The sequence below is a fragment of the Lemur catta genome, chromosome 1 (genome assembly GCF_020740605.2).
Source record: "Lemur catta isolate mLemCat1 chromosome 1, mLemCat1.pri, whole genome shotgun sequence".
NCBI lineage: Eukaryota > Metazoa > Chordata > Mammalia > Primates > Lemuridae > Lemur > Lemur catta.
In genome coordinates, this window is record NC_059128.1 from 243,767,719 (window position 1) to 243,791,155 (window position 23,437).

Consider the following 23,437-nt stretch of genomic DNA (forward strand, 5'->3'; position numbering starts at 1 on the left):
ATTATTAGCACACTAGAAATGAAAACGTAGGGTTTCAACTTCACTAGCTCATTGAAGAAACATTTGTTCTGACATAGGTATCAGAACTACATGCATGTAATAAGCATGCCAAGTCAGTGATTTCTCCCTGATAAATTTGCACCTGCCAAGACAACTTAATATGTGTTAAATAAAAATGAGACACTGAAGAGAGAATGGGCAACAAGAAAGAGGGGGCAGAGGTTCAAAATGACCCTAAAATGGTCAGAGCTGCAGCTCTGTCAAGAGAAAATGAAAGGAACCGTGACAAACCCAGGCCAAAGCAATCACTAACAAAGACAGGCACTGCCCTGCCATATAGACACAGAAAAGTTATCCGAGGAAAACAGAAAGATTTGAGTATAAATATTTGAGTATAAAGATTTGAGTATAAATGCTTTTAGTAAGTAATTTAACAATTACAAGTTAAGAATATTTTTAAACATACCAAATGTGGAGGTTCATTTATTCCAAGTGGTTCCTGAAAAATATATTAAAACATTTCTTAAAATGTAATCTCATGATCTTAGTTGCCTTTTTGAATGTGTTGAAAATTTCCTTTGAAAAAGAATTTTTTAATGGTCTGACCAATTTGCTAGATAATTTGAACTGTCTATAACCTTCACATAACCTATGAATTCTCTTACAATTTTAGCACTTATGACTAATTCATTTTGAATAATATTGTAGCCAAAAGAAAAAGCTACCCCAAGGCCCGTTACAAAGACGGAGTGTGAATTTCTGACCATTATTTCATGGGCACTCTTATTGTTCCGCAGTGCTGGTTATCATCCAAACTGGCCACACTCTTTCAACAACTTCATGACTTTGCACAAAAGGAGATTATTCCCTCTTTGTGAAATGCCCTTTCTGCCTGGAAAAATTGCTTTTATCCCTTAAGCTGTCACTCAACACATCTTCTGTGGAAAGGTCCCCAAATCCCCAGGCACTGAGTGTTCCCTTCCTCTGCTCCCCCAGCACAATCTACACACTTCATTTTCTCACTGATTGTACTATAATTAATTGTCCCTACACCTATCTCCCCTAAGAGACTGAGACCCACCAGGGGAGTCTTATTCATCTCTTATCTCCAGTGATCAGCATGGTGTCCAACATATCAGAGGCACTAAAGAAACACTGTTGAACAAATGAACTGATCAAATTACAGAGCCATCTCATTCATATGTTAGTATCTACTGGCTCTCTACGCGGTCTATAGAAATTCATATATGCTATTTCATTTTCTCTATATATACACATAACAAAATTTAAAAATTCCACTCTTACAAAGTGTGAAATGATACAAAATTACAGCTAGATAAGAGAAATAAGTTCTAGCATTCCATACCACTGTAGAATGACTATAGTTAACATTATTATATAGTTCCAAATGGCTAGGAGGGGTATAGTGAATGTTCCCAACACAAGGAAATCACAAATGTTTGAGATGATGGATATATTAATAATTACCCTGATCTGATCACTATGCATTATATCTATCAAAACATCACTATGTATCCCATGAATATGTACAATTATTAACTGTCAATTTAAAAAACTGTCAGGGTAAAAGGTTAAAAAAAAAGTGTTTCCCACTTATTCAGTTGCATAGTATTACATGCCACTGGCATTGGTTATCTTCATATTTCACTCACCAGTTGGATAGGTCGTATCGACATGATTATATTATTTGATCCTCCCCAATCAAAAAAGCATTTGTATTTCCCTTTCTCTAAAATGTATTGCTCTCCACAGAAGAACTTCTGCTGGTAGGCAACCCATCTAGCAAGGGAAAAAAGGAAAAAGAACACAGGTGATGGTCAATCAAGAAAACAATAATTTTAAACACCAAAGAATCTCTCAAGGTTCTTAAGAGTAGGGGACAACTTACACTCCACTTTTAACGTGAATGGATCTTATTTCACTGCCAAAGCCAATTTCTTCTAAGTCAGAAATTTCCTGATTTGTAATGTCAATAAACTTCCCACTTTCTAGGTCAGATTCAAACAGTGTGATAGAAGATTCTATAAAATTCTAAAAAGAGGAAGAGGAAAGTTTAGGAAAACATGCATTTTGTTTTATGGACTGATATTATCTTAGCACAAGTTCACATACTCGTGGGATAATTTTCACATAAATAACTCCAGGAAGAATTTTAAATGGCCCAGGAAACAGTTTTATAGTCACTGTTCCTATATAGTTTAAAGGAAAAAATAAGCCTGAATTTACTTTAATCAGGAAGGTATAACATTTTTATATAAATGGAAATTAGTCAACAATTAGTAAACTGCTGGGACTTACAGGCCATCATATGTAACACTAATTGTAAAGGAAACTAGTCTCACTGGTGCTAAAGGAGCAAAAACTACATAAAACAAAAGTGAATATACAATGTGGGCAATGCAGGAGAAGATTCTATGAGCTTAAATGTAACAGAAAAAATAGATACAATCTGCTTACCAAAAAAACTGTTCATGAAAAAATCAAAATGAGGACAGGAAATTTAAAAAAATTTTTATAGTGGGCAAACATATTTAAAACAAAAATATCTTAGAAAAATGCTAAGACCCAAATAGATAAATTAGCAAAAGGCACACACAATTGAAAAAGGAGAAAATAACATTAAAAACAAATATCCAAATGTCTAATTTCACTAGTAAATTAAAGAAATTCAAATTTAAAAAATTACAATTAAAAAAATTTTCACTTTTTAAAATTCAATTAAGAAAATGAATTTTTTTCAATGTTTTGTCAGAAAACATTGCTGGTGGAAATACAAATTGAACAACTATTTTAGAAAATAATTTAGAAATAATTAAAAAGAAACTGTTCATGTTTTCCAACCCTGAAATTTCTCTTTAAGAAAAGTTTCCTAAAAGAACTAAATGGTGAGCAATTTATATGCAAGGATGCATTATTTAGAATAGTGAAAAACTATTAATATAAACAATATAAATGTCTAAAAGATAATTTAATAACCCTTACTACCTCTTATCACTTGATGGAATATTAAATATAATTAAATATAATGAAGAGTTTTTAACAGTTAAACGTATTATATACTTACTACTGACCAGAGGTTTATGTACGTTACTTCCCAAATTGCTACCACATGAGATTACACTACTATCAATCCAATTTTTTTTTTTTTTTTTTTGAGACAGAGTCTCACTCTGTCACCCTAGCTAGAGTATAGTGGAATCATCATAGCTCACTACAGCCTCAAACTCCTGGGCTGCAGCGATCCTCCTGACTCAACCTCCAGAGTAGCTGGGACTACAGGCACACTCCACCACACCTGGCCAATTTTTGTATTTTTTGTAGAGTCAGGGTCTCGCTCTTGCTCAGGCTGGTCTCAAACTCCTGACCTCATGCAATCCTCCTGCCTCGGCCTCCCAGAGTGCTAGGATTACAGGCGTGAGCCACCTCACCTGGCCCTATCAATCCTACTTTATAGCTAAGGAAATTGAACAATTTGTCAGAGTTCACACAGCTAGTGAGGGGCAGAGATTGAATTTGAGTCCAGGGCCGTCTGTTTAACTACCCTAAACTTTTAATCACTGTCAGATATAAATGTAAAGATGAAAGAGCAGGACAAAAACTCAAACTTATAAACATCAGTAAGATTAGATTTCTTTTCTTAAAAAAATTTTTTCCTTAAAAAAAAGATTAAGAAATTTTTAAAAATTAAGAGAGGTTACCTTTGGGTACAGGGAAATTTAACATTTTACCCTACATTTTTTTCAAATTTCTATCACATATATTAAAATTGGAAAATATAGAATACATTTTTTAAAAAAAATCCTCTCTTTCCCCCTTCATTGTTCATACATCAAATTTTATGCAAATCAAATCAAATGTTACCAATTTCCGTAAGTCTCATCAATATCAATTTTCTTCCCTTTTTAGTACATTGTAATCTGAGTATATAAGACTTCTAGGTAAACACATTTTATATGAACAAATAAAACAATCCCTCCCACCCCCACGCAAAAAAAAGCAAGGCATCTATAAGGAGAGCGAGAAAATATGTTTAAAAAATCCTCTTGCATATACTACATATACTACTTGTCACTTTTCAAGGATTTTTAAATTGCTGACATAGCTGGGTCAAATTTCACTTGAAACTTCAGTATAAAAGATAAAGGCTTTTTACTTGAAATTTTTATTATAAGATAATTTCTAACCCATAACTGTTTTCAATTCCTCCTTGAAAGTAAACCTTTGGAACCTAAGAGTACCTGCCACCTTCATTATTTTCACACGGTTCTTATAAACTGGGACCTCAGTAGATCATTATCACCATGCCCCTTTTTATTAACATTTTATTTTCATAACACTTTCACATTTATCTTTTTTGAGCTCTCCTAATTCCTGATTTTTACACACACGTACACACAATATGCCATTTTCCAGATAAGGAAATCAGGGCTCTAATGGCCTATAAGTGACCTACCTTAAAGTCCCCAAAACAAGCTTCCCAACTGGACTATGATTTACAACGTTGATGCCACATCAACAAACTTGATTATATTGACAACATAAACCTCTATCATCCCAGGAATTTGGACATAACTCTGTTCCCTGCAACCTGAAAGTGTGTTAGCCAGTTCAAGGTGACTGTGAGGATATGATGTGATGATGGCTGAAGGGAGCCCAGTCTGGGTCCTGGTCGGGAACAAGTCATCTATCACCAACAAAGTCACACCCAACCATAATAGGAAGGTTCCTCAACAGCTCTCAATTATAGGGACCTCCCCTCTCCCACTCTGGTGACTCTGGAGCTGTCTATTTCTGATTCTATGTCCTCTGCTCCTACAACTAATTGTTCTACTCCCTGTTAGAACTGTGAGAATGGGAGAGCAGGGATGAGCTGAAATATGTCATCATCACTGTGATATGTTGGAGTAACAGGACAAGGACAGAGCATCATGAATACAGATATGTGCCTGTGTGCTGTGTGTGTGCCCTGTCATTTAGAAATAACTTGTGTTATGCTGGGGTATACTTTACTTGAGCAATGATTTGCACAAATAATATTGTATGGGTTGTCAGAGAGTCGTGGCACTGAGGACAATGAGGAGCTGGGAAACAGGTTAGAGGCATGGGCCACCGGCAACAACGCAGACTGGAGATGAGCAGAGCGGGAGGGACCTATTGTCACAGGGCCCACTGCCAGATACAAGTGCTAGCAGCATATGGGCTCACAAGTAAATTTACTCACATGGCTTGAGTTTGTGTTCTTGCTACACTGTCTACCATTCCCAGAGACCTGCCCAAGGGCCACAGGAATCTCCTAATTGCTATCACTCTGCTCTTTCCATCTTCTACTTTTGTTTATTCATGGTTCTTCTTGCCTTTTGGCTTTTGCCTTCCATCTTTTTCTACATACTTCGTCCTTTCTGAGCCACTCTCCTGTTTTGTCCCTCTCTGTATTTTTCTCTCAAGCCTACATATATACGATAGCTAGTCTAGTTAATTAGTTGCTCTCAATATGGTGCCCCTGCTGGGCAGAGCTCTAGCTCTAAGCCAACTGCTGTGCTCAGGGTTACAGGCTAGTCCTGGCTCCAGTCACCTGAGAATGAAACTCCATGGGTCACATGTACAAAGTGTGGTTAAAAAAAAATATGCAGGAAAAAAAATCCATAAAACAAAAAACTTCTAACTGCCTTTTTCAGGAAGTGACCAGAATAGGGACTCAAGTCATGTCCAGAGTAAGCCCTATGAGGTTACCAGGCTACTACCTTCCCTGCTTTTCTAGGCACAATTAAATAACTCTGAAAGTCACACAGAGTAAAATGGAGCTCTTATGCCTGAGAAGAATGAACAATAATGGAAAGATCTTACAAACTGTATTCCATTTTGTATTTTAAAGCACTTGGATAGGTTAGTAGAGTCTCGGGTATAATACTCCCCACTTTAGAGAAAACTAATGAGCAGTGCTTCAGGCCCAAAGATAATTCCTAAGGATCAGTAATTTGATTACTCTAAAGTACATAAAATCTCTCAGCTGAGTTTTTGTGCTACAGTCCCCAGTGGGCAACATGGTATGAGACACCACTGGAGATCTGATGCATCCATTAACTTAGGAGAGATGGTCTCCACTGCATGCCACCTGGTTTCAGGGGTCTGAAAAGAAGCCTACAGTCTGAAAATCATAACAAAAGCAAGCCTAAAAGTTAATACTTGGGAAAAACAAGCACACCAAGAAAGTTTTATTAAGGAAGCCAAGGAATAAAAATTCCTTAATCCCTGGAGCCTAAATACATTCCTTTTGCTCCTCTCCTTTTCAAAAAAAATAATAATAATAATCAAGTCCAAGTCAATGTATCTGAATGACTCATTTGGAGTTAGGAACACAGTTCTGGTTGTCCTTTCCGAAGCACTCCATGACACAGATCACATTATCCCTAAGGAACATGTCCGGTATTTGACCTTAGTAGATCCAGAGTGTTCCATATACTGGAGCCAGGACATCTGAACATTGCATTGTATTATGCAGCTCTTCTATCTATCCTCCTGTTTATTTTATATTACTTCCACTGAGATCTTAAATGCAGTGCTTCACTCTTTCCCAGGTTGGAGACATCTGAGAGTCTGTGTGGGGAAACAACGTCTCACATAGCTCTACCTGTTAACTCACGGAGGGCTGTCACAGTCACATGAGCTTTAAGAACTCCTTCCCAATTATGTGCTATGTCTGGGGAATATATAATTTTTCTAAGCATAACTTGATAAGCAAGTTTTTAAAGCATTTTCACAATACATATATATGTAAATTTTACATTGTCTAAATATGTATAAAATTTTTAGTATATTTCATCTGAAAATATTTTAGTGAACATAAATTTACACGATAAAGTGTCTGAAAATAAAGTAAATACTAATTTGTTATATATGTATATTGGTCTATAATGTGACCCTGTATTTATAGCTATAAATGAAATGCTAATAAGCCTTTGACTGAATAAAATCCAGTTTTCCATTGTTAAGGTGCTTTTTAAGTCTAAGCATTTTGCAACTATGGAAAATAGATAATATAACATGGGAGTAAGGCAGACTTGCCCTGAAATCACAGCTTTACACTTGGGCACAGTATCTAACCTCTTCGATCCTCAGGTTTTGTATCTGTAAGATGAATCGTAAGGGCCTCTACCTCATAGTCTTTGTGAAGATTATTAGTGCAAGTATACACGTAAAGCCAGTAGTTAAGTACCTTACAAATGTTAGGATTATTGTAATGAGGACTATGATAACATCTTTAGCTATAAGCTAACAACTAATATTTTAAATTTTTGAAAAATATAATTTAAAGAAAACAGAAGCTTTTCTTTGAAGGGCATTTTCACTTATGTCTAACAAAACTGTGTCATCAGTTTTGTATATGCCCAAACTTCTGTGTGCAGCAGTAACACGCTCATTTATGCCAATTTTTCTACTGTGCATTAGAGACCCTATCTATATCAAATATGTCCTAATTATTTAGCTTTATAGTTACAGTATTTAAAACTTTTCACATTTTCTACTATTGGGAGATTTCAACCAGGGACTTGGAGTTTTGTGTTTTGTTTGCTTGTTTTAATCACAATCATCTTTGGAAGATACCATCACATTCATTGCTAAACATTTCTAGCATCAGCAATGCCCCCACCCAACTCTCTTTTTTAAATGATATGGGAAAAAGTTTAAGTTATTCAATACTGGTTGGACAATGCTTTTGAATGACTTATGGTTTCCTCAATGAATGTGGTCACAATGACCTAAAAAAAAAAGTCTCTTTTTTCATTTTGTCTTGCTTGCCTCGTTTAGTGGTCAAGAAAGGCATGGCTAAGTAAAGAAAATCTGTGGTCCTTGTGTATTAGAATTGTGGACTAAATACTTCAAAAGTTATTTATCCATTGCTCAAGCAATCCCAGTGCCTAATTTTCAGTGGACTGTTCTATATTTCCTTCAGGTAGAACTGGTTTCCGACTCACTTGACACAGTCACCAAAAAGATCCTTCTAAATCATTAACGCAATCATGCTCACTAGGCCCCAAATCCATCAATGGCTCAAAATCTTACTCCTTAACATGGCATAGTGCCCCTCATTATCTGGCTCTGGACTCATCTTCCCAAAGTTCTTCCCAACTTCCTAACTTAGCCTCATTTCCCCAAACACACCACAGTTTCACTCATAGGAAGGTTTCTCAACCTCAACACTATTAACATTTTGAGCCCCATAATTCTTTGTTGCTGTGGGCTGTCCTTCACATTGTAGGGTTTTAGCAGCATCCTTTGCCTCGACCCACTAGATGTCAGTAGCATCCCACCCCCCCACCCGACATGACAATCCAAAATGTCTTCAGACACTGCCAAATGCACCCTAAGGGATAAAATCACCACTAGCTGAGAATCAATGACATACAGCCTGACTTTACACATTAACATGTGTTCATCAGGTCTTGCTAAACAGTACCTTCCTTTTTCCTTCACCCTGTCTTAAAAATTCTCCACTTGGAGCTAATACTTTCTTGAACTTCAAACTTCAAACTATCATCCTTTCCACAAAGCCCTCTTTACTCCAAGTGGGGGATAACTGACCAACAGACCTTTCTCTGGGTAGTACCCTGAGTGCTCTGTACTAATCCAATCATAGTCAAATGATATCAAACATTCATATAAGTGCTATCTTTCCTACCAGACTGCCTCCTCTGTGAATGCTGGGACTAAGCCTCTGGCCACTAATCTCCAGCAACTAGCACAATACATCTAACAGGTGCTCAAAAATGACAATGGATGAAAAGTAAAACTAAATATTCTCTAATAATCACGGCAGTTAAGAACAACAGGCAAGTCATAAGGGCAGTTCAGTTTCATGTCCTTGGGTGCTAGAAACATTTTATAACCTCACAAACTATGAGTGGTCATGTCCAATTTTCATGAACAGATAAAACAGGTAGAAAATTAAGGATAAGGAAGTTAACTCACAGCTTGTAAGTACCGGAAAGACAAGATGGGGCCACTTAATGCCCCACAAGCATTTCTGTCTTCAAAGTTCCCTTCTTCAAGTAGGAATTGCTGGCCTTTAAAATGTTCTTTTTCGTAGGCAACCCACCTAGAAATACAAAGGACACCCAACTGAACCACTGATAAAACTGTAGTCAAGAAAGCAAAAGAGAGAAAATCATGATAAAGCTCATAGTGACTCATCTCCATATTCTAAAAAGCAACACATCTCCTTTGTTTCCATTTACAAAGACAGACAAATGGTGTGTACTTCGTGGATTGATAGTTTTTATAGTTTGAAGGATTTTCCCAACAAAAAGTTAATTGTAGAATTGAAATAGAGCAATGCTCATTAAATGTTTGTGGTATGACTTGCTCACACAGCCCAACATGCTCAGAGAATAGTTTGCCAAGTAAAAATAATAGAAAGCATATATAGCCAATGAGAGGAGTTACAAATCCACATTGAGATCCAAAAATAATCATTTTTATTTTACTGATTAAGCCCTTCTAGAACCACAAAATGACAATTATATTAAACATTTATTCAGAGTTTAAATCAAGGGAACCTCTCACCAGGCTTCAGATCAAAAACACAACATAGGCGGGTTTAGCAAAGAGGAACTGGGAAATGTGACTAAGCTGGTATTAGCCCTGGTGCCCTACATGAACACAAAGATATCTGTAAACACTTACGGGTGGGAAATGTTGGTCCCACCACCTTCTTGAAATATAATCTAAAACTTAGAAATACCATTAGTTGTTAAGCTCCTCCATGAAACTTGTTTTTATATGGAATAATCCATAGTATCTAATGCAGTGTGGGCAAAGATGGTTCATGAAACAAGTTGACTTGATTAAATCTGCCATTAGCTGCACTGTGTAGTTAGGGAAGGACCCCCTCCAATTGGGCAGATTCCAAAGATGACAATTCTGAGCTCCAGGGTTGGGGACTTTGGAATTCAGGAGCTTGACAAAATGAAGACTAGGAGAACTGCCTAATATTGTTTTCTCTTTATCCCTAAGTACAGTTGTGAAAATATAAAAGATATTCTAAAAAACTGTTTTCATGGGGCACAAAATAACAGTAGCTATTCAGTAATCATTAACCCTTTCTTGGTTTCCATGTGTATTTACAGTGGGCAATGGGGGGTCCACGTCAGTTGGAATAACCCTATAAACCCATTTATACATCCTAGTATATATGTAATATGTAAAGAAATTAACAGTAGTAAGTTTCAAAAAACAACTTTTAAATTCTAAGCTTTCTTTTGTATAAATACGGCTACTAAAAACATGCTTTTAATTATATCTGAGTGAGAAAAGGAACAAAAGGTATAGAAGATCTTACTGTTAAAGGACAGATTAAGTATATCTATTACATAATGACAATCTAAAAATCTGCCCAGTTTTTCTTAATATACTGTTTTGATTAAGATTCAATTTATATATTCATCTGTGATATTTAAAAATAGGTATTATCTGAGAAAAATTAAGAAACATCAATCAACTTCAATTTCCTCAGATTCCTTGAGATGAGACAGGCATGAGGAAGAGTCCATGCTACCTAGAGATAAAATTACACAGTTAACAAAAGCAAAACATGGTAGAAATGGTGAAAAAGTAATGATGTCAGCTGCTCATCTTTAAATGGGGGCATTGCATTTTTCTCCTGCAATTTCATATAAACACAAAACTGTGTACACTGTATTACAAGCCATATTTTCTTGAGATTTTTATGAAATAGCTATAAAAAACAGAACAGTGTACATCACACTGAATTTTAGCAGATAATTTTTTATGAAGCAGAAAAATAGTTTTAAATCAATCTATTTAATAGGAAAAACATTTAGATTCCAAAGAGAGGGAAAGGCAAAAATATTTTACAGCAGGGTTAACAAGAAGCATGTGTGTTCGCAAACCAGAAAATACTGCAAATAAATACAACACAATAAAAATGTGTTTATCTAAACCATATTTACTCTTGAAACTCCAAATTTTCAAAATTCAACGATAGGAATTATATGGTTACCAATATATCAGACTAATAATTGATATGACCTGCATATCAGGTATATTGTAGTCTCTTACATTTCCATTTTGGCTGGTGTGGCTATCACTTAATTTATTGCCAAAAATTGCAAAGTCTAAGTCTGTAAATATAGACCTTTGGAGATCTCACACAAGTCATTTAACTTCGATGAATATAATATTTTAGTAACGTCCTTTGCTAGAATAGCATAAAAAAGTTATATGATGTTACTGCAAATATCAAGAGATACTAATAATTTGAAATGAACTGATGGGCACACATGGGTACAGAAAAAAGTAAAAATTATGGGAAATCAAGAAGTGGGCAGGGGGAGGAGGGAAGGGGTAAAAATCTATCTAACAGGAACAATGAACAATATTCAGGTGATGGGCACACTTACAGCCCTGACTAAAACATTATAAAAGCTATCCATGTAACAAAACATTTCTACCCCCTTAATATTTTGAAATAAAAAAATTAAAGTAAAAAAGAGAGAGAAAGAAAGATACTGATGCTTAAATTAAACATTCCTCAATAACCAATGTATCAACAGAGAGAGACACAGAATGTTTCTGGAGGGATTCTGGCACTGGATTGACAATGACAAAGTATGAGAAAAGTTTCTTCTCCATGGTTTTAAAATAAAGGCACATCCCAGCCTGGTCACGGATTTCCTGGGGTTTCTGTCACAGTAACTGCTGATGGAGACTGGCATGGTAGCAATGATGGGTGGACTTGGGTTTACACCCAGGGCTTCCTCAAAAGCAGTTCAGGACCAGAAGGCAACCAACGTCAAAAACCCTTGATTTTGGAAACACACAACCCAGACTACTTCTTCAATGAGGGAGGGCTCACTGCCAAGGTCCTTGGCTCCTAAGTTGACTCAGATCAACAGAATTCTAGACAATAAAAACTGGGGCTCTCATTCGTGTTTATAACCTGTGAAAAAATAATTTTATCTTGCAATTCTTGTCTTCTATGTGGTGTTTATAAATACTAAGTGTTGAAGTTTTAGAAACCATTTCCTACATTTAATCTATCTCAAAATCTTTACTACCAACTAGAGTTCACAGAAAGCTGTTAGTAACTAGTATTTTTTACTTTGAATATCACAAAAAGAATGTATATTTTTATATTAAAATAAGCAGATTGCTTTTTTCTCTGCTTAGCACATTTTTTTGTGCTGATCTTCAAAAATGGACTACTAAATCAATTATTGAAAATATGACACTCACACTCCACCGATGACACGAATTGATCCAATTCCATGGAAGCCCTCGATATTTTTTAAAAAATTAGGGACAGAATCTATATGTTCACTAAACTCCTTGGCCTGTCCATGGAAGTGAGGTTCTTCATAAATAATAACCTGAAAAATATGAAAAAATTATTTAACATCCTCATATTTCAGACTAGATACACACTGATTTACTTAAGTGATACCAAAGACCACAATGTGAATAAGGACCACTGTCTTTTTCATTAATATATACTTACAACATAGCACAGTGTCTGATATTCACAAGGAATATGTGAGTCCTTATCATCATAAAGGTAAAAGTGTTAATAATATGTTTCTCTCATATTAATATACTTGAGTATGATTACATTGTTCTGGTCCTACGACCATCTCATAGAGTTAACTGTCTTATAACTTATTCTTGAAATACCTTTATAAGTTTATCCCTGTGTTTGAAATTTAATATAGACCTGGCCTTATATTTACTGAATACCCCCTATAAGAAATAAACACTCTCTAGAGATTCCAGCGTATAACAATAAGTTACCTATTGATTTGAAAAAATACATACATACTGTTTCTTACAACACTAACTGTTCCTATGGCCTTTATACTATCTACTGAGAACAAAAACAGACGTGCAAATTCTTGAATTTAAATACAAAAGTTCCTAAAAATAAGAAATTATTGAAAAATTGTTTTTTTTAAAATTGGATATTTGATTCAAATTCGGGGGAGGTGCAAGAAGTGTTATAGGGAACAAATTTCTAGCATTTTATTTACTTGAAATTTGGATCAATACTATATGTCTCTTCTTCGACTATTTTGTTCTTCTTTACTTCCCAAGTACCAGCTGCCCTAAGTATGGGGGAGTGATAAAGTGATAATAGCATTAATCTATACACACTCTATCACTTGGTCCTATTTGTAGTTAGTGAAACAATTTGTGCACAACTGGCAACCCAAGAACTTGGCAAATAAGACCCCACATTTAAACACACTAAACCAAAAAATTACAGCCTCCTCATTTCTGAAAACTGGTAACATTACACAGAATAAAAAAATATATAGTACTGCTTCCACTGTTTTCTACATATTAGATTTTCACTGTGTGCTGTATTTGAATTGATAAAGTTTTATTTGGGTTTATATAATACATGTTACGTATGCTGACAACATTCAAACTAAGGAGCAACAATTATTTGATAAGCCAGCCATAAATAATATCTAACAACTTGAAAATTATGATTTTCTATGATAATCAATCCATTCACATATACCTACACCCTGTCAAACTGCAACTGTCCAAGGAAGACCCAGACTGTGACAACTGAAGTTCTGATTCACCAGACTAGGAGACTGAGACAGGAGTCACTGAGTGTCACAGCTAATTCTACATCTTTTAGATCAATAGTTTGCAACTTTGACTGCATGCTAGAATCACCTAGGGATCTCTGACAATTCTTCACCACACCCCAAATCAAAATAGTATCTCAGAGAGCGGAACTCAGGCATAACTATTTTTTAAAACTTCAACAAGTATGATTCCGACATATAGTCAAGGCTTATTAGATACACTTAGATACACAAATTTTAGAAGACTCCACCTATGCAACTGAGAGAATGGTGGTCAGTTCCACAAACTAGGATGCCCAGAAATGGGAAAGTTGGAGGAGTTGTGTCTTGTTTTGGAGCAGAGGCAAAGGACAGATGAATCCCTATTTCATATCTCCCTCTAGAGCTCCTGTAACCTAAGTACAAGGAGGCCTGTTTGCATCTTTGATCACTGCACTGGTTTTCCTCCTATTTTTCTTCACACACATTTTGTAATTCTATTTCCTCCTTTCTTTCCCAAAATCTGCTTGATCATGGCACCACTGTCACCTCACTGTTCACTGCCCTCTACTCCTCCCTTCAAATATTCATACTTACAAACTGACATCTATCTGATAAGAGCTACCTAGACCTCCTCCGGATCACTCTTGACCTTTTTCTGAACATCACTTCCAAATGCCTACTAGCTAGCTCCACTTGAATTTCTAGCTGCTATCTCAAGACCCCCAAAACAAAAATCGAACCTATCATCTTTCCACCTTTCCACACTTAGTGGGTGTGACTGAGCTGCCAGTGCAGACCTGCATCTTTGCAGACTGATCCCACTCTGCATTCACAGCCTCAGGTGCGCCCTCAGCAAACGTTCCGTGCACTTGTTCCCACCACACAACATGCATTAGCTAGGTATTATCATATACTGAGGTAATTTTTTTATTCTAATAGTTCAAAATACTTAATGATTAATACTCAGACTTTTTAACTTGTTACAAAAATCTGTTCAAGACTTACCTTTAAGTTCATAGGCATTTCCACTTTCAGTCCACCCTTAAGATGACAAGACATTTTAATATTAGGTATGTAAATATTTAAAACATTTGAAAGTGACATGTTAAGTTACATAAAAAATCTGATTAGTGAAGATTACATACCAAATTTAAGTTCTGGTAAATTTTAAATTTTAAGCACAGAATTCTACAGTAGTCAAAACCAAGTCAAACTGCTCTACATCAATGTAGATGGGGCAAGAAATCTTAAGAGAGGTGCTTTCCAGATTAATACTACTTCAAGGAAGGAAACTGAGCTTTAGTCCTTGAGCACACACAACCAGTTAATACTGAATCCCACTGCAGAGTGTCCCAAAAAGGAGAGTGGAATTGCTGGCAGATTTAGAAATCTCATTTGGCAGAGTAGATTTCTTAGCCAATTAATACAAATGTCTTCCCTACAATTACTCGGGCTTTCTAAATTTTAGAGCACTGAGCTAACCACATTTCCTTTTCCAAGTTCTGCCAACGCTTTTTATCACAATGTCTTCATGACCTCGAGGTTGTACAGCATAAAAAGTAACCTCCTCCTTACAAAAACCCTAATTCTGTAATTTTCTAGTTTCAAATGCTACTCCACATTGTGGTATTTCTTAAAATTTCTCAGTTTGTCATGGTTTCTGTTTTTTAAAAAGGCACAGAACAACCAGAAATGGCTTATCATATAGCCAACATTTAACTGAACAGTTTGCTCCTTGAATAAAAATGTTTACAACAAAAAGAAGTACTGCAAATACTGCAGGAACTTATCTTTAAGAAAGTAACATTGACAGAACTGCCCATTTATTATTAATGCTGAGCTTTATCATTCATTACTGCAGTGAAAAAGTGTAATTTACTACAACTAATGTTCTAATAATCATCCACAAAGCAAATTCAGAGCTTTATTAAATATTCAGAATTTTCACAGAAGAATACTTATAAGGCAACTGCATGTACTGTGATAAATTTGGCAAAATACAAAGTACACTCCGACATGTTACATATACTCTCTACAATATAAAGAAACAGAAAAACAATATGTAAATATTAATAGTTTGCCAATTCAGTAGTACACATGTTCACTTCTTGAGATTGAATGCATGAGCAATCATCACAGCTATTTAATTTTGGACTCATGGATACCTGGAAAAAGAACACTTCTTTTTAAATTTTCTTACCATTTGAAGTGGATGCAATGATTTCATTTCTGCTGCAGAAATCTCAAAGAGCCCATGGTCCTCCTCCAAAACTGTAGCTTGCCCCTTAAAATTAATATCTGGGTAGGCAAGCCAACTAAATAAGAAATAAATGGTCAGTTAAAGTATAATAGTAATAATTCAGTTTGGTTCTGTAAGAGTAAAAAAGGCTACCAAAAAAAGATCATCCACCACAGAATCATACTAGTAAAACACACTCAAAGTGATTAGCCAGACAGTATGTAACAAGAGTTACCATGTTATTATTTACCCTCACACACTATCTATCCTATAATAAGTCTAATATATTTGTCAAGTGCTAGGCCTTAATTTTCTTATTATTTTCCAATACCTAAAACATGTGGTACCTTTAATTCAAGCAGGATATAATTTAAAAAATCAGAACCATTCTACTATATCTCATTCTTTTTTAAACTGGGGCAATAAGAGGCAGGGATTTCATCAGGCATTTTACATTTTGAGTCACATTTTTAGAATTGATATCAGTTCTGTTTGGCTGCCTAAGGAACAGTATTTGAAATAAGATTCCCAAAAGACTCATCTTATCTTCCAGCTAAGCTTGTTAATTACAGATATTTCTCATGGATAGGGCCAATTACTGGACCTGCCCAAGAATTCTAATTCATGGTTAAGGGGAGATAAAAAATGATGTCTTACAGTGACCCCAAAATTGTACACTAACCATCATCAGAGTAAACAAAAACAGTGAAAAAGAGAGGAGGGGTCCACATAGAGCGACGTGTACACAGGCTTTTGTGAATTGAGCCAATGTGGGACTGAATTTAGCCTGAACTCAGACCCAAATAGATACCTTTGGATTCAGACAGGCCTTGTATCAAATCCGTGCTTACTAGCTAGTAGCCTGGGACAAATCACTCATCTATAACATGAGGGCAACACCACCTGCCTTGAGGAATAGAGGAGTAATAAAAAAGCAGAGACATTCGATAACTATTAATATGTAGACACTCTAGAAATAGTTCAGGCTCGACTTTTAGGGCAGGGACTTGTTTTTTCATTTTGTTTTGCTTTTTGTTTTTCTTGGTTTTCCTAATAACATTTCTCAGAATGTAGCCAGGGATATGTTTTTATTTCTTAATTGCAAAATTTATTGGATGAAAAGACAATGGCTCCATCTATCAAGAACTATTAATATGTCTGAGAATTCTATATCTGCTCCTGTAAGCCATACATCAAGGCCTTAATCAGATCCAAAGACAGAATCTGTTTTAAGCCCTACAGTAGTCTTTCTGGAGTGTCTAGGAGTATAAAGAAAATTAACTAAAAACTACAAAAATACGTATGTCACTTATTGAAATGTTAACTTTGGTGGCCATCGATCGCTGTAATAAAGAGAAACTGATACATACACTCCTGACTTCACAGTGAAGGACACAGATTTGGGGATATTCAGTTCTTCCAAATTAGGGACTGCCCGCTGTATATAGATAGGACAACATGCTGGGTCAGATTGTGGGCAAAGCTCTATCTCTGGAATGCTGCAATCCTGAAAAAAAAAAAAAATTTGGCTTTGAAATCATCTAGAGACACAGTCTAGTATTCTCAATGTTCTGGACACACAGTCACAATTATTCTCATTGTTCAGTTGAATTTCTTCACAAAAACAACATAAAGGAAATATTGTTTCTCCTTGCCCATTTTTTTAAAAAAATAAGTTTTTCTAAGAAGTTCTGTTAATAATATAAACATTATAAATATTATTAATGGAAAAATTGTTGTCCCAATTTTTCTGCTTTGTTTTTTAAAGGCTTATTCCATTAAGCAATGCTCAGACTTACCAAACTAGCTGAGTGCCAAATGTCTGTAAGCCTTCCTTCTTAGAAACATAACAAAGCCGTAAGGGAGGAAGGGAGTTAAATAAAAGCTGATCTCATGGGGAACATAAAAAATAAATAGAGAGGCACTAGCCCCTTCAGTGTGTTTATCTAATTTACATTGACAAAAGAAGTAGGAATTAGAGGTGAGGGTAAAGGAAATCTGTTTTCCTACTTGTAGGATTCTGGTTTTTTAGTGCAAGTTGGTTTGAAGAAGAAAAGCATTATGAAATTTGACCTACACTCCATCACAGTCTTAAAAATTATGCACCTACTGTCACCATGTCCTATCAAATCCTCCTTTAAAATTTCACTTGTGTATATCTCTTCTCACTTATTTCCATCGTCCTGGTCCTTGGTTAGGCCCAGATTCTAATTATGGGTCTACTCACAACCACCCGTCGAGCATGAACACCACTTTCCTTATGTATGATACTCCTTGGCTTAAGATCCAATCACATCAAATTCATATTTCTGTTTATCTTTCTATAATACAATATGGAACCAAACCAGCAATCCACATTAATGTTCACAACTCTGTAGTCACACTGGTCTCTATGCATCTCCACTCCCACTCTGGCCTCTGTATGCTTTGCAGATGTTTCTCCCATCCGAACTACAGAATTATCTGTAATCTTTTCTTTTTTTTTTTAAGGGGTGGGAGGCTGTGAGGAGGGGTGTTCAGTTTCCTTGTGTTTTTTTTTTTTGTTGTTGTTGTTGTTGAGACAGCCTCTCACTCTGTCGCCCCGGGTAGAGTGCAGTGGCGTCATCGTAGCTCAATGCAACCTCCAACTCCTGGGTTCTAAGCGATCCTTCTGCCTCAGCCTCCTAGGTAGCTGGGACTACAGGTGTGTGCTGCAGAGCCCAGCTGTTTTTTTTTTTTTTTTTCTTGGTAGAGACGGGGTCTCACTCTTGCTTAGGCTAGTCTCCTGAGCTCAAGCAATCCTCCTCCCGCCTCGACCTCTAAGAGTGCTAGGATTACAGGCATGAGCCACTGCGCCAGGCCTGTAATCTTATTTATGAAAATCTCTTATAATAGTTGAGTTCAAATTCAAAAAAGGCCTCGTTCTTTCTTAGGGAATCAAAATCACAATTATTTTTCCCTTCTCTGAAATTACAGATATGCTTCCTATCTGCACACACCACAATCTACCTCAATATTCATGAGTGCTTAAATATACAACTCAAATTTCATGTGAAATTCAAATAAATATGTTTTAACCAAATAGGTAAATGCAATAACAGAGGTGACATTTATTAGAGACTAAACTATATTTCTGTAGTGATTATAAGTTTTGTATAATTTTAAAACTGAAATTTTCTGACTTTCAACCTTTCCCTAAACTGAATTATCATTTTGTTAACATGTAAAAGCAAGCAAATTTACACAGATAATTTTCAGAAAATTAGTTCTAAAATGCAATATGCTAAAGAAGCATAATCTAAAATATCCTTTAAAGTATAAAAGTATATTTCCTTCTAAAGTTTTAGCTCAAAAATAGCCAGAAATATCCAGAACCGTCACCTGTCAATCTTCAAAGCTCTTTTGTATGCCTTGAAATAAGAATAACATTATTTCAAATACTGCCATATAATGTTCCCCTAGGGATATGAAGTACAGTAACAGAATACATAACTAAGTGTCTCACACAAACAAATTTCCTCTGCATTGTGTTATACAAACAATGTTTGGGTGGTGTACTCTAAAAGGAAAAAGCATTCAAGTCTACAACAACACATAAGGAAACAGCAAAAGTATAATGATTACTAAAAACAAAGAAAATAAACAAAAATGAGAAGGCGTATGTTCTTACCTATCTTCACTAAGAACCTAATTTTTGCTCTAGTTGACTGAAAAAGATTTCACTAATAAGTTCTACCTTTTTCCCAGAAATAGCATCTTTTGGAAGACCTGTATAAGTATGCACGGACAAAGGCAGTCAAACACTAGCAATTTAGGGGCACTTAATAGTAACCTAGCAATAATAAACAGTTTACATGGCTTCCTCCCAGACTTTTCTAGTCACGCTATACTTTGCAAATATACTGGTGAAATTTGTAAGCTTGGACTATTATGGCAACTAGTTGAGATAGAGACAAAGTTATAGGAGAGAAACAGGGTAGTAATGAACTACAGTTAACAAAAATAGTAAGAAAATCTATGTCTCTATCTTACATAAGATACTGTGAGTCCCTGATCTAAGGGACTCTTGCTTGGCTCATTAATGAAGGCACGACCTAAGAAAAATGTCATACCTTTAAAAAGAATATCAAATGCACAGTGAACACAGTGATCTGCAATACTCATTTATTCTAATTTGAGAAACAAAAGCACAGTACTGCTACTCTCATCCTTAATATTCTCACTGAGGAGGGACAAAGATGACCCTTGAGTGGAATCTACAACTGCTGATAACTAAGGGTATCTGCTGCTATCTGTTCACAGCAAAGTAAAGACATCATGAAAGAATTATCTTAACATTAAAGTTTTGACTGCACAGATGAGAGCAACTAAAGTTAAGATGATGAAACAAGATAAAGTTGGCATAGGCCTAGGTGAATTTGGCATGGAAACAACCAAAAAGGCAGAATTTTGACAAGGCTGGGAAAAGGAAGCAGTTTTATGCCTGATTATTGCTTTGTAAAATATTTAGAACAATGCTAATGCCTTTTCCGTTCAATGCTCAATAGCTTTATTTTCCTTCCTCACAAAAGGTTACTAGCCTGTCCAAGACACATGGGCACTAACTAAAAAATGATTCTAAGAACAATGGAAGGAAGAAAAAAGTGCAAGCATGATTTACTCTCTTATAACACATTCTAAGCAAATGGTGAATGTGCAAATACCCATGCTCACCAGATTGAATTTGATTTTATTGTCGATTTTCAGGGGAGTGGGAGAGTGACTGTTTGCCATATATTATTCATATTTTTTCCCACTAGGCCTGGAATAGTACCTTATTTCACAAGGAAGGCACAAAACCACAAGTTATATAAATCTCAGAAGATTTGAGTGATAAACTAATTATCCATTTCAAGGAATTTCCAATGGGTTAGCTAATTAAGTGAGCACTCAAATGCTGTTGGCAGAACTGAACTGCCTGCAGTTAAATCTTTCAATGAAAATGGACACTGTTCTTTCCACTTTACCCATCTTAATCTAGCACCACCACCAAGCCACCAATGCTTCCCTCTGTATCTGAACAAAAGTGGCTCTGCTAGGAGCCTAGCTAGCTCATGCTCTCTAGCTCCTGTTTATCCTTGCAAGATTCCAATCAGCTGCTGCCTCCTCCAAGTGAGGTCCCTCCTCTGTTTGCCCACAGGACCCTGTAGGCCACTTCTCACATCATATGGTCATGTGACTCATCTGTCTCTCCCCCAGACTTTAAGCAACCTAAAGTAAGGGGACTACATCTCACTTATATTTCTATTCCAGGGCCCACCACGGCATTGGGTCCAAAAGCAAGCTCAAATATTTGCTAGATATATAAATATTTACATTTTTGCAGAAAATATTGACTCACACAAAAAGGCAATCTTTTATGAAAGCTTGAGTTTTTCTGTATGCTATATTTAATTTGTCTGTATAGTTGTGCAACCATCGAGAGTTTAATAACATCGATCCAAACCATCACGACAGGGTCCACTTACATTTTTTAAGTATATAAATGAAACCTCTATACTTGAAAAAATGTATACATACATATACACACATGACTATCACACGAGTAACTGCTCGATATCATGCATGTATTACACCACTGCTGAAGGAAATCTTCAGAATACATGGGAAAATTCTGTCCTTATCTGATATCTGTCCTTGTCACTAATTCACCTCTCCTCTAAATCACAGAACTTTTATATTGTTTTATATTGGAAGACCTTCCTCATCTAAGCATTAATATTTTCTAAAAGAAAAAAAAAAAGCAACACTTTCCTTTCCTCTCATCCACCTTTCTTTACTTCCCCTAATACACACAAACACATGTACACACACACACTAAGATGTAGCAATCTACACTAGAGAAAAAGATATACTTGGTAATATCAGCCTTTTTTCCTAAAGATTTCTGAACAGTATACTCCTCTTAGTAAAAATATATACAGTACATCATGTACCATTTTATGAAACAGTTTATTGTTAATATTTTTAGCTATCATTCACTCTTATGCTTTATATAAATTCACAAGATTATCAATGATAATGAAGATTAATAACATTAGCAAAAATATTACCAACCATTTCTAAACACTTCTAGGCCACAGCACAGTTTTACTATATGATGACATGAAATAAAATATAGGGGAGAAATCAACAGCTGTTACCTTTAACACACGTTTGATGGAACCCAATACAAAGTTTCTCTGTGGATGCCTTCTGTTCTGAAGAATCCAATCACGATTTAACACTTTTTCCCCTTCTTCTAACACACATTTCTGACCTTGGAAATGTGGTTTCTCATATAAAATCCAGCTAAACAAATATAAATGCAATGACCAGTTATATTTAATTTTCTAAGAAATGAGGCATAAAACAAATGATACTTAGTATCACAGACCATTTTATGTACTTAATTTTTTTAAATTGGATTATCTTCCACTATTAGCATATAATCCTATTTTTGAAACAACAATATAGGCTAGTTTAAGCATAGACAAAAAGTAAAAGTAAAGAAAAAATAAAAGTGCATACAACTTAGAAATAAAAATACTTCCTGAACATAGTACCACAATATATGCCTATGTCTCTATTTATGTATACATGCACTTTATAGATGTCGTATACACAAAGCTATACATTTATATTAAAATGATAGTTTAATAATTCCAGATTATACTTCTACGCTAATTTTTCTATTGCTGGATAATATAGGACATGTGTCACATTTTATTATATGAAGACAACCCTACACCATACTGACCAGGGGTTAACCTAAACACTGGACAAGGAAATTCTAGCTCCAGCATGTCCATGAGATATGGTCAGTAATAATAAATAACATTTTCCCTCACTTTTAGACCATACAAAGATTCCTTCACTTCTTGAGCAGGTCAGCTATACAAGTGATTTTAGCTGTGTGGCCGTCACATTCCTTAGCATCCCACAAATTCTCAACTCATTTTCAAAACTATGCTTCATTCCACTGAAGCAACCAACTCGACCTGCCAAACTCATCCTACTAATAATGCAGTTACAGAATGGCATCGATTGTCTAGATTGTATATATTAACATCTCACAACTTCACTGCTGCTGGCTTTAAGAACGAAAATTAGACATTTTCTGTTATAGTAAATAAAGAGAAAAATTAAGTTATAAAACACTAACAATGTTTCAAAATATTCAATCAAAAACTAGGGAAAGAGAATATAACTTTAATAAAAAAGATACAAAGAAAGCATAAATGGTAAGAAGACATACTTAGTTACACAAAATATGCTATAAAATTTTAAGAGATTTCTTACCAGCCCCTTACAACTTTTATTAGTACCCCATTCGGAAACAACCATGACGTAGCATCAGGAATATTACAGTAAACCTCTTGTTTACATTTACTTCGATGTAGATCATAGATAACCATCTGCAACATATAGTAAATAGGCACAATAACTAATTTTTAGAATGTATTTTAAATTCTAAATTGTCCTAGAATATAGAAAAATATCCTAAATACATAAAAGCAAATATTACTTTAGATGTTAAATCCTTGACTAAAATAATCATTTTTTAAGTCAGTTAAAAGTATTT

At 35.4% G+C, this 23,437-nt stretch overlaps 1 protein-coding gene across 3 annotated transcripts in view; it reads right to left on the bottom strand.

The window, feature by feature from the left end:
• CRYBG3 (crystallin beta-gamma domain containing 3) overlaps positions 1-23,437 on the bottom strand; it is a 105,339-nt gene that overhangs the window by 30,651 nt on the left and 51,251 nt on the right. For 2 of the 3 annotated variants that reach the window (XM_045540423.1, XM_045540424.1), the window contains exons 6-15: positions 23,155-23,270; positions 22,017-22,164; positions 17,226-17,362; positions 15,817-15,931; positions 14,622-14,657; positions 12,274-12,407; positions 8,989-9,115; positions 1,910-2,052; positions 1,674-1,800; positions 467-499 (exon numbers count right to left, since the gene is read on the bottom strand). In XM_045540423.1, coding sequence (XP_045396379.1) covers positions 467-499; positions 1,674-1,800; positions 1,910-2,052; positions 8,989-9,115; positions 12,274-12,407; positions 14,622-14,657; positions 15,817-15,931; positions 17,226-17,362; positions 22,017-22,164; positions 23,155-23,270 — 1,116 coding nt within the window. Of the gene's footprint in view, positions 1-466; positions 500-1,673; positions 1,801-1,909; positions 2,053-8,988; positions 9,116-12,273; positions 12,408-14,621; positions 14,658-15,816; positions 15,932-17,225; positions 17,363-22,016; positions 22,165-23,154; positions 23,271-23,437 lie in introns of those variants that run through there. The other variant, XM_045540425.1, reaches the window with a different exon arrangement.